Genomic DNA, 13,108 nt, shown 5'->3' on the forward strand with positions numbered 1-13,108 from the left:
CTTCCCTAAAATGTAACCTACCAAAAAAGTCTACTGATACTTCCTATTCCATTATCTGTGGATCTTGGTAAAGTAATTACTTTATATTATACCCCTCTTATATATACACAATGCCTCTCATCTCTTAACTTGTACTATGTATTTAATGAAAATTTATATTATATTCTCTTAATATCCCTAAATATTGATATAAATTAATGTGCATTTCCCCCCCTAGAGAAATACACTTGTCCCAATACATACACCTACTATTTTGGTGTAATCATTACAACTTCCTAACCTGAGAGATCTCTAAGTTCCACTGCTGTCACTTGTTATTCCAAATTCTAAGGGAAACAGCATCTTGTTAGCCAAAACTGAACACCCACTCACAAAAACTCAGTTATCTCACTCTCTCAAACACATGCACACACACATGCAAGTAGTGATGAAAGGGTTCGGAAAAAACAAGTGATTCTACATTTCACACAAAGCAAGGGTATGTCTGAGGCACATGTATGTTTGTCTGAGAACATCCAGCTGTTGTTTCCTGTAGCTCTTTATGGGTTTCTTTTAAGCATCTGCTTGTCCAGGTGAGGACAAAATCAGCAATAGCATTGAATTGTCAACAAAGCTTCTTCAAACCTTCTGGAAGGCTCTGGAGATCTCAGAAAATGTGTCCAGGACTTTGATAAACTTGCAAAATCTTCTTACTGTCCCTTTACATAAAGCTCAGCTTTTCCTGATGAAACCCACCTCTTCATGTACTGGAGAAGAGCCTCATTCCACGATGCTGGCATATACCAGTGCCCCCCTCACCATTCCCACCAAACCCCCACATGCAAAGGCCATCGGTAACAGCAGCACCAAGAAAGGCTGTGCTTGATCCTGTAACTGCAACCCCACAGAGAGCTCTGCTCCCTCTCTCCTGCCCATTCCCTGTGCAGAGGCAGAGACACAACTGTGGCCTGGCACAAGGAGGTGTCTCCAGCCTGAAAGCCCAACACTGCAATCCTCCCTCGAGCAGTGCTGGCACGGCCTTCCCTGCTGCCCACCTCCTCCTGCAGGAGGAACCGCACAGCGCCGGGTGCAGGAGCCCCGGGACGGACAGCTCCGTGTGCTCTGCAGCTCCACCCGACCCGCTGGCACCGCCTGCCTTGTCCTCGGCAGCACAGGCCGCATAAACCTTGCAGTAGAGTCCATGTCCATGGGTAGCTGAGGCTTAAAGGTTTGGAGCTAATTAACACAGCACAGCTGTAGGGAAACCAGCTGTGCCCCTGCAGCTTCCCCACTTTACAAATACTGCTTAGAAAGAAAGGATAAAGCATTTGGCAATAGGGGCAAGAGCCTAATTCAGAAACATAACAAAGCAGGTGAAGCTGCAGAGACAAAACCAAAATTCCAACTAAAACTATTGTGTGCAGCACTGCATCTGTGAGAAACCCATCACGTAGTCGAATACAAGTTAAACTGGACTAATACTTGGGGAAAATGGACCTGTTTGGTAAACAAGAGCAAGATTTGACAACTCTGTTGAGCAACTGAAACAGTCCATAACTGCTAATGATGTCTGTGATGAGAAAAAGATGTCTGTTTTACTGGGCATACTGGGAACTTAAGCCTGTAACTTGCTGTGCAAGCTAACAGCTCCTGTTATACCAGCAGACAGCAAAGCATGTGCCAAGACTGTGTGAATCTTACAGAGCTCCCAGCCCACTGACACTGTGTGACCACAGAACCTTTCCACTTTTATTGTCACAGTAAAAGAAGGGGAAAGATCCCAAAAGCTCAACACGTGACTGAAATAAAAAAATTAACAAAGCATTGCCAGTTGTGACAAAACGAGATGATGCACAAAGATGATTAACTTACAGACAATAAGCAAAGGCAAGCAATGCAAAAACAGGTACTGATGGCATCAAATGTGACTCTGAAGCATGAAGGCCTGGCTCAGATCTCACCAGCAATATGGAACATTTGTGCAGCTGCTCAGCCACATGATGAGGACAAGTGCACATGCTGCACCAAATGGTTTACAGTATGACACCCCTTATTGCTTTCAACTTGCATTTTCTTTCTTATGCTTAGTAACTTTTCATTTTATGTCTATGCCAGGGAGCTGCAATATCATCATTTGAATGTTTCCTGGACAAAAGCATGCCATGAACAGAGCAATGTCATGGTGTGCTTGCAGTGTCACAAACAATTTCATAATACAAATGAAGCTTGGATCAAAGCTAAACCCTGTAGGAAATTTTAAAAGTGGCAATGTATGCAGAAGTTGTAAAAGTCTCATGGAGTTAAAATCATATTCTTTCAGAAAGAAATAGAGTGACATGAAAAAGTACAACCAGCTGAAGAGGAATATGCCAGAGAATTTTGTACTTCTTAGTTGGCCAGTTATATTTGGAGCCCATGGAAAATAGGGTACAAGTGCCAAATCCAGGGGACAACAAAGTACTATGTACAGACAGACATATATACTCCTCCAGCTAGGTGGGGTGAGATCTATAATGAAGGGCCTTCTGCTGTTTTCATAATTTCACATCAGAATTGGGGAGTTACTAAAATGGATTTGGCTGCAAAGGGAGTGCTCCCAATACATGCACAGGGAAATCCACACTGCCATGGCAGCGAAGCCAACATGTAACTGTCAGCAGCTTGTGCTAAAAATACTAAGCTAGGAACTGAGTAGGTTGGATATTGTTCTAGAGAGAGAAACTTCAACTGCGGTGACAAAGACTGAAATATTTCCAAGCTCCAGCCTGAAAATAATGACTCCTGGGTTGAGCAAGTAGAACCTAAGAGATAGGTACCAGTTGGTAAGAAATCAAAGGAAAACAAAACCTGTGTTTCATGAAAGACCAGAGCCTTAATCTTGAAATCCTACTGAGTATTTGCTGAGAAATGAAGACAGAAAGAAATTCAGTATTTTAAAAATGCAAGAATTTCATCTAAGGCTTTACTGGAGTACTGAAACATCCCTTTAGTGTCAGCAGTGGAAAACACCATGGGACTGTCCAGTCTGTGTTTTTTCAGGATTAAAATTTACCAATATCATAAGTAGAGACACATGCTCTCCTTAGGTACAGGATGTTTTTCTCAGTGACTGTTAGTCAATGTTTCTCCAAGAATTATCTACCTAAAACATACTTACAAAGGGAAATTGGAGCGAGAGAAGGGATAAGTGTTGTAATTAACACGCAAGAGCATAATCAAGGAGACCGACTGGTGAGAGTACAGTAAAAATGTTTCAGGTCCTGCAAATTTATCCAAATAATAAAAATGGAAGTAATCATAAATTACACACAGGGTTTCAATGATGCATGTTCATATAAATAGATCCTAACTTACTACACTGCTTCTTTGCCTCTGAGTTGAATCTGAGACCTCCCTGTGGCACTGGGGCAGGAATTTTATCTGCCCATGATCCCCCTGAAACACATATTGTTTGCTGCCATGTTGTTACAGCTTTTCAGAATGCAACAGTGCTGACATGGAAAAGGGAGGAAAGAGTTTTGCTGGAAATGTTAAAGACACTCCCCAGTTTGGCTACCAAAACCACTGTGATCATGTTTACCTCTAGGTTCAGCTTTCCCCAGTAAGGAGCCCCAGGAAAAGCCAGACTGAAGAGAAGCAGCGGAGCTGCACGCTCCAACTGTGACACAGAGCTCTAACTCCCCAACCAAGAGGCACGTGGAGATCCCTCAGCACATCCCTCAGGGGCACCAAAGCAGCACAAGACACAGGCAACTCATTCTCCATGGCACAAACTGAATCCCATCACTGACAAAGGACAGGGAGCCACAAAAACCTGAAAACAAGCTCTTACTGGTTATAATACATGTGATTGAGATTAATGGACTAATGCACACTCAAATTGGTTTTCTTTGCATTGAAAGAGGAGCCATAAAGCTCTCAGGGTCTCTCCTTTTTCACACCAGACTTTTATTACTATACACTCTGGGGTTTGCAAACACCAGGGAAGTACTAACTCACTGCAAAAGTGAAAATGTCTTGTGTACGAGGTCCTGAAATGACCCGTGACTAAACAATGAAATAATGTCTGCTTTTTCATGCCAAAGATGCTTCAGTGTATTTTTTGGAAGTGGCAGCAAATGTATATAGGACATATTGACCACTCCTGTCTTCTTTATTTTAGTTTACAAAGTCATTGTAAAACTACCAAGTATTCTGCATTAATAAGTACAAAGCAGATGGTAGATATGTTAAAACTCTGGCCTTCAATGATTGGGACTTATAACAGACTGCAAGTGGCAGTGGAACTCAATTAACATCCAGAGTTCCAGTTATTTTGTTCAAAAAAATGGTATTGAATATGTCACCCTCAGCTCCTTCCCAGGCTGCTACAGATGAATTAGTGAAAAGATTTATTGAGACATAAATAACCAATTTGTCCTACAACGTTGGATGAATGTGACTTACAAAACAAGAGTACAAATGTTCAGCTGGTCAATATGAAGGCAGTCTATTTACAAACATTTACAAACTTGTCAGGAGCAATGTGGTGGAAAGCATACAACTGAAGTTTAATTTTGTAGGGGACTTTAGGACAAAAGCAACATAATAAACTGGCCACAAATATCCACATTTGAAGTTCTGGCTTCTACTGGGGAAAAGAGGATATAAAAAAATTGTTACTGAAGGAAAACCAAGAAATTATTTGAATGCTTCAGCAATTCACAACAAACTGGAGCTCTGTTTTATGTTTTACAGAAGAGCCGTAAGTCCATCTGCCCCAGTATACACCTTAAAACAGCCAGTGGTGAATACTGAGGGAGTAGAGAATGTCAGCAATGTCACAGAAATGCTCTAGAGCAAGATGACCTAGGGAAGAATGCAAATGTTCAACAAAACCAAATGCTTGCCAAGGAGATGTGCACCTTGCCACTGGAAATTGCAAGTACCACTAATGGGAGAGCACACCACGGCAGGGGAAAAATCTCTTAGAACTTCTGAAGCCCAGAACTGCCTCCTATGGAGGAAGCCATTGAGCCCTTCCAAGTGCAGCAGCACAAAGAGGAACTCTTGTAGAGTAGTGAATGAATGCATTTACTGAGAATATAACATTTTCTCTGTGCTCTCCCTTCTAAATGTTGTGTAAGACAGCAAGGATGAAACAACTGGCAATTGAAGAAGGAAGGAGAAAGTCTAAAATAAGTTGGAGCTACTATCTAATTCTGCCACAGCAGCTGCTGGCTGCTATCTAGTGTATAACTGTGTATCTGTCTATGATTGTGTGAGACTCACTCAAAATCACACAGATCAGAAAGACTCCAACATTAAGATGACACAGATTAATACCTGCTGCAGCTGCACTCTATTTAAAGTACCTGAGAACAAATAAATTTGCTATGGGCAAGGAAAGAGTAAAAAGTGCTATGTGAGCAATCTGGAAAAGCAAGCAGGGAAAAAAAAACCCCACAACTAACCAACCAACCAACAAACCCCCAAAAAAACCAAACATCCAAAAATTTTGAAGGTCTGTGTATAAAAACTTAAAAGACCAAGTCATTCTGGTCCTTTGTCCTTTTATATCAAACCTTTTGCCTCATTCAAAGCACTATTTCAAATGTTCAATGTTCATCTTTAGAACAAGCCTCAGCTGAAAGATGTTATAAGGCTCTGCAGGCATTCACACTTGACACAGGCAGGAAGGGTTTTTTGGAGAAGAGGTTTTAATACTGAAGACAGACTTAAGATGCGTTTCAGTATGACAGTCTAATTACAGGCTGCAATTTCAATTTCATTTACTTCTGTTGCATCTCATGATGGCTTAACATTTCCCAGAGAAACAATTACAGGATAGTACTAAGAACACAATTTACTGTCTCCAATCTTCATGAATATGCAGAATTCATTCCACTCAACACCACATTTCATTTCTGACCCCACGGTGCTCAGTTTACACTAAAAACAACAGAAACAAGTGTCTTTATACATTTTATATAGATACTGTATATTATTCAAACTTGTACAGATTTGCAACCTTAGCCAAAAGTTATATTCTAAATAAATAAATCATACTGTAGTAATAACAGCTATAATGATTTAAAAATAGTGTCAAAAGGAGGAGACAAAATGAGAGTGGTATTTCATCCTCCTGTATACCCTGTGGATACAGAGTTGCAAACAACACCCTGGCCAAAAAGTATGGGGGTTTTTCTTCTGAAATAAAGACCCAAATAGGGTGAAAGGGATGTAACACACAGGCAGAATGAACTATGAGGTGACAGCATATGTTGTTGCAGTTATTTGATCATAGCCCCAGCAACGAGAAATCCTGTGTAAGAAAGAACTGGCTAGCCTTCAAAAGTCTTCAAGCCAAAAAAAGAAGGAACAAAAATGATCTCACCTGCCTTTTTTCTTTCTCTGTATAGGTCAAAGTATTGGCTGCAATAGATTTAGTAGCTGTCATTGTCCAGAAGAGGGAATTATGTCTGCAGCCTTTTGCCTCACTGCTTTAAAGAGGCCAGTTTGTCCACTCCTGCAACATGGCCATATCCTGTGGGGCCAACTCACTGCTTATCAATGTGATAGCAAACACACCTAATGCTATGAAACTGCTCTTGTCTTGAGCCACAGAAGTAGCAGGCAATTTGAAAATGGTATCTATTATATGGTCAATTTTAAAGTAACTTTTTTCCTCTATTAACAGCCTTCTGAACCTGGTTTCCTAAGGAAAAGAAGATTATGAAAAAGAACTGTGTTGGCTGAGTATCCCATGAAAAACTCACGAGCCCATTTCCCACTGTTAGCTTGATCTGACAAATATGCATTCTTCTAAAGTCATTAACTTCCTAGAAGTTTTCAGAAGGTATGCATTTAGATAGCAAATGTAGCTCTTAGCAATGCCTTCACCAGGAGATATGACTCCAGCATGATCCTTGGTCCCTATTAGACATCAGGAGCCACACAGCAGAGGGACAGTATGAATGGTGCCGCTGTGGAAAAAGCTCTAATTGGTGCCTGTATAAATCAGACATCAGGTAATACAATCATCTCTCTCTCACACTTGAGATCAGCCCTCAATAGTTCTGCTTCTCATGGAAATGCCATTTTTTAAAGTCTGTAATTCCCACATCAAATGACTCTCCTTTCTTTAAAGGCAATGCTCCTCAAAAATACATCCTCAGAGAAGCCTCAGAAAGATGTCAATCAGACTGAGCAGTTTCTGGAAGGGGCAAGTTACAAAAGAGAATCAGAAACTCAGAGACAGCTAGAGAAAATGAATTTCTGGGGTAAACTTCCCATGTTTTAATTGCACAGGAGCAAAGCCTGCTTTGCTGATTAATCAGGCACCTTTCACACATTTGAAAACACAGTCTGACTTACTTCTAATCAAACTTTCTTCTCAGAGCAGCAGCCAGCTGGTGGGGATGTGACTGAGGTGGGCAGAAGGGCACCCAGCAGCTGCAACTGGTGAGCTCAGCTCCATGGGATGAGCTGCAGCCTTTGCCCATCAGAGAAGAATATCTGCACATAATGATGATGAAATGGGGGACCTGCTTTCAAAATGGCTTACTGCTCTATTGGTAATTCTTTTTCCACTAACTTAAGACTGCAGCCAAGTATAACCACAAAATTATTGCTGTCCTCAGCCACTAACAATCCGTAGAGCTTCTGGCTGTTTTAACCATCAATCTCATTCAGCTGACTGATGGAGGATGCAGATGAAGGAAAAGGAATTCACGTCAATGAAATCAGCTGCTTCTCTTACAGAATTCTCCACCTTCCAGCCAACAGCTCTTCTCAAGCTAACAATGTCAGACAGTCTCCCAGCAAGGTACAGTGAAACGAAGAGACACCCCTCTAGCTTTACCCTCTGGCCAAATTTGGCCAGGATCACTTGAGCACAATCCAGTGCCCCATGGTGCATTTTCAGACCAAGCTGTTCCCTTCCCCAGCTGTCCTGCGCAGTCAGTCTTCCACGTATTATAAACATTTGCATAGTTCTTACAAGACAACCTGTGCTGCTGGAGTGCAAGGAAGTAAAATGATGCCAGCAATGAGGGATTTCTCATTTTCATTACTTCCTCTCCTTCTAATTAAATGTGAGTAATGTTGGCAGTATCACCAGTGCACCAGGCAGGAGTACTCATTGGTGCAGAGCTTCTCAAACTGTGGTCCACAAACTATCGGCAGCAACAAAGACAGAGGAAGAGACCCAGAGCTGGACCCTAGAATCAGATTAAACAGGTTCTTGGGGTTTTCCCCACACAGATCCAGGTGCATGCACTAGTGCTACCTGCCACTTCCTTGGCTCTGTGTTTCCATACATTTCAGATTTGCACTTTGTGTCTTACAAGCCAAGATAAAGCATTTCCAGGGCTGTATCAGTTGGCAATTTTAATATGGAGCAAATGGCAAAAGATAGAAAAGTGCCTTGCCTCAACTCTTCATCCAGGAAGGTGGAAAGCAGAGCTCCACTTGCTCATTTCAGCCAGAGATGGCAACTTCCAAGTTTTCAAGAGAGCAGACACTATTCCCCTGCATCATTGGGAGGCTACCCAATGAAATTAGAGATTTCACAAAACTTTTTTGAGAGCTTTGACTGCTTTGTAGTGCATACAAATGTAGTATGTTTTACCAATGGAAAGGAGACACATGCACAGAAATAACTAATGGTAAGTTTGATAAATCATAAACTTCTCTGCCTCCTTTCTTTTTGTTGCCATCTCCTCTTTATAACTAGATTTCTAACAACAGTATCTTGCTGTTGAATTTCTCTATTGGTTAAAGCATTACCTGAAGAGTCAGCTATAGCTATTCAGTTATTTGAAGGGCAAACTGCTACCTTTCTAGGCGGTTTTCCCTAGTACAGGATCTAAGAAAAGCACAAGCCACTGGCAACAGAACTATAGTTAGCAAATTTCCTTTTTTGAGTCTTTAAGGTTTGGGGGCTAGAAGTTGAAACAAGTAGGGATGCTGCATAAGTCAAGGGGATTAAGGGAATGATACTTTTCTTTCTACAGAACTGTCTCAGCCTTTAGGATATATCTCATCTTTTTCACAAAAAAAAAGAAAAATAAAAAAGAGAGAAGGCACCAGAGCCTTGGATTAAAAGCACAGGAAAAGTTTGTTTTACTGACTGTGAAGAAATGCTGCATGTCTGGAGGAGAATGTGGAAAACAAATGTTCTTCCCTGGGTATGTCACAGAGAAATAAAAATATTTCATTATGAAATAAAAATATTCTGCTCTGCGATCATCTGAAGTGATCTTCAGTCTCAAGGGTTCAGCAATTCAACAAATGAAAATCTAAGTCAATAAAAATGAATGAAGCCAGGCAAGTATTCTGTATCAGGTGACAAAAGTTATTTTGGGGCTTACAAACCACTGAGTGCAGTGATACAATGATGGCTCATCTGCATCTGGCACTGTTCCAGGGAATGGCCTCTGATGGAAATTCCCATTAGAGAAGCAGTGCTGCTCTCTAATATTGTTTTGCCCGTCCTTCAGGACCTTAATACCCCAGAGTAGCTGCAGATGCACCAAGAGCAATTTGCACAGGGCTCCTCATGGAGAAATGAGCTATTTTAGGAGTATCCAATTCTGTTCTCTACAATAATAGCTGCTAGTCTGCTGTACCAATGGACTGATTCAGCATCAACACTGACAAGGTACTTCACCCTCTGACACTTGTGAAGGAGCTTTGTGCTCCCTTTAACCATCAGAAAGGGGAGGAGAAATTTGCTCTGTTTTCAGTTATATGACAGCTTTTAAAAATTTTACAGCATGAGCACAACACCTAATCCAACAAAGCCTGCCAAGAACATTTAAAATCAAGGTCTCAGAGAATTTGCTTCCTATAAATTCACCAGTATTGTAAGGAAAGGATCTTTTCCTCAGAAAGGCAGCACAAATCCCACTGGAGCTGCACAGGGCTGAGGACTGTTTTCTTCCACATTGTGGAAAATACAGCTAAAAGTACTGGGAAATAGGCCGTAGGGATGCACAAAATGTACTGGAGTTAATGAATAGGATCAGGAAGAAAAAAAATGAAAATATGATTTCTGACAGAAATCAAAGCATTTTCTCAAAACAGAATCAAGAGCAGGAACAGGCTATAACAGGCACTTAATTCATTTAATGCAATGACTGCTCTCAATTACATGAAAAATAAATTCCTCTTCCTACCTAAACTATTGCCTGTTACTAACCAACTACCTAGAGAAGGATGGAGAGGAAAGGGGGAGCCAGCAAAACTTCCTTGAGCATGTATGCAAAGAGAAAGTCTATCTTCCTGCAGAGATGCTTTCCTTTAATTTCACAAAGTAAAACACGACAGATAACTAAAATCAACATGAAAAACAAAACAACAGCATCGTCAACCTGTAATCATTCTAAGATTTCTGATCACTAGAAATGGAAATTTTTTCTCCTTTTACTAAGGAGAGGCTAGCCAGTACCTTTAAAAATCATCTCTTTTCAGTTACTTTCTTCACTGTGAGAAGGCGAAGAGCTGCATCTATTACAACTCCATGCTGTGCAAACCTCATTTGGACATGATGATCATCCATCACTCCTGCTGTGCAGGTAGCATGTGAAAGGGAAACAAACCAGAGACCGTGCTGCAGTCAGTGTGTGACACCACCCTCTGCCCTGCTCGTGTGCTTCAGCTCACCTAGAGCCCAGCAGCCACACAGTCATTCTCTTTGTGGGACCCCTGCCTTTTCTCTGCCTCCAAGCATAGCTTACAGCAGCTCTGATGGTTTTAGGAGGGAGACAGAAACCTCTCTTTCTCTCCCAAAATATTAAGGTGTTCCTATTGAAAAGCATGCCAAAGATATATCATTATGTACAACCTTGCCGTTGTAAGCACATACACATTACTTGCAGCAGTACCTCTTCTCATCACATGGATATGTTTCAGTGGAAGATTAATATTGCCAGAGAAATCAGAATGCCTGTACCCTTTGAGGCAGTGCTGTGCACAGCCCTGAAAAGAGCTATTAATGCCAGCACCCTACTTCTTTTCTCTAGCTCACACTTCAACTAACTGTCAGTGCTATCTATAATCTCAACCAGAGACAGTCAGTAGAGGCCCAAACTTAAAAAAGCAAGAAAGATAGTGTTTGCCTTTTTCAGAAAGCTCTGGAGTAAGCTGCAATAAATATTAGATGATTTTCAGGGAAGCAGAAGCAACCGGAATTAGCCTTGAAAGACAGAATGCAGCCTTAACAACACTCTTTCTACCAATTCACCTAGGATGCAAAGAGAGCAGCTTCCTTGTGTTTTACAGCTCTGGTTAGTGCTGTGCCAATTCAGGGGACTTGCACTAGTTTGTCACATCCTGACTCTTGGTATGGCTCAGGTCAGCAGGAGTTGCCTGCACTTTGTGTTCTCGGATGCACTGCAGCATGCCTGGCTCTGAACAGCTGTACAGCAGCGCACACTAGAGAACAGCTCTCTCCATCTCACAGCCCTCCGAGCACCTCCAACAAGTCAGGGAGCACAGACAATCAGTAACAGGGCACAGTAACATCCAGCTGCAAACACGCAGCCCCTCCTTAAGGCCACGACGGGAGGGATGCCACCTCACAATACTCCTCATTTCCCTCAGCATGTTCATAAGCCACCTGGGACGAACAAGCCCTCTAAAGGCACCTCCTGAGGATCGTGTAACAGACCTTCCCACGTATGATTCTGGACAAGAAACTGAACTAGAAATCCTGTCCTGCCCTAGCAAACATGCTACTCCCTTTTTCACAGGACTAACACCATTTGTGACGTGGGTCCCCCCCACTCGCTTCTTTAGTCTCAGCTACAGCCTACACTCCATTACAAGGGAGTGAAGTGCCCAGCCACCTAATTTATTAAAAAGATGATGACACACGCACGCCTCACAGTGATTTCATAAGCTCCTGGCACAGAGTAGCAGCCTCAGAAGCAGACAGGAGCACTCTGGTCTCTCTCCACCCACATCTTCAACAGGGAATGGCAATGCCAGGACCCACCACTGACAGCAACAGAGAATGATTACCTTTAATGTGCTGATGTACCAAGTATGCATCAAACCATCTGCAATAAAGCAACAGATGTAAGCACGTGCTGAACCTCACAACCATGAATGGCCTCAGTGATTTCTCTAGGACTATGCATAATTTTTGAAGCAAACACATAACAATGAAAGATCAGGGCACGACCAAGTATACAGTGCTCAGGAGAACAAAGTGATGAAGGCATTCATGAAACTGACCTCTATAAACACAACTCTTTTGTCTTCTACCATAGTTTTGAAATGCAGCTGGAGGCCAGGAAATGAGAGGATGAAGAAAACCCTCTGTAGACTATCTACACAAATTAATGAGGCCACAAAAGCAGTAGCCTAAGCACCACTTTGTTCAACTCCTAAGTTTAAAAGTAGCAACAAGTTCACCTTCCATCTCAGTAAACAGACACAAAAATCGTTTCACGGTTCCAAACGTGTACTCACCCAGAAGAGAAGGTTGAAAACAAACATTAGGTACTTGATACACTGCAGGCAGTTGTGAGCCATGCTGCACCTCTTCAGTTCTAGGAGAAAAATAAATGAGAGATCCAGGTAAAAGACAACGTACTTGTTTCCCTTGGGGGTCGTGTACTTAGCCTTGGTGGCCTTCGGGCCAGGGTTGGTATGAAATCCAAAAAAAGAGTTGCTGGCAGCCCCAAACTGGCCACCATACATGCTGCTGTATCGACGGAAGGCGCCATTTGGGAAACTGTAATCCTTGCTGTCCAGGGAAGGGCTCCTGTGATAGGTGGACTCATCGGTGCTGGACCTGCGCATGGTGGCCTCAGCTGTCCCGTTCCTGCTGCTCTGACAGCCGTGGGTGAAAGGTTGGTGATCTTCCTTCCTTCCTTCTCCTCGCTAAGAATCCCCTATTGCTTTGCACCAGCTGTTCTTTCCTCTGCCATCCTGCCAAGGAGTTACGCGTGCTGTGCGGCAGCAAAGTTGGTGAACTGAAGTCTGCTTAGCCAGAAGTTAGGGAGCAGCGTGCTTCCACATGAGAAAGACTTCTGCACAAGTAAACATTCCCGTCACTGTCACGATCGTCCCTCCCGGGCCACCCCGCTACCAGGGAAGGAAAAATCAGACAGACATCTACTGTACCCAGAGCAAAGAA

General features: G+C 42.3%; 1 protein-coding gene across 1 annotated transcript in view; it reads right to left on the bottom strand.

Annotated features, from left to right (window-relative positions):
* The window catches only part of TSPAN4 (tetraspanin 4), a 187,498-nt gene extending 174,727 nt beyond the window's left edge, over positions 1-12,771 (bottom strand). The window contains exon 1 of the mRNA XM_058806428.1: positions 12,439-12,771. Within this exon, the coding sequence (XP_058662411.1) occupies positions 12,439-12,771 (333 nt within the window). The remainder of the gene's footprint in view (positions 1-12,438) is intronic.
* Positions 12,772-13,108: the final 337 nt, after the last annotated feature.

This window comes from Ammospiza caudacuta, chromosome 6 (assembly GCF_027887145.1).
Source record: "Ammospiza caudacuta isolate bAmmCau1 chromosome 6, bAmmCau1.pri, whole genome shotgun sequence".
NCBI classification, from domain to species: Eukaryota; Metazoa; Chordata; class Aves; order Passeriformes; family Passerellidae; genus Ammospiza; species Ammospiza caudacuta.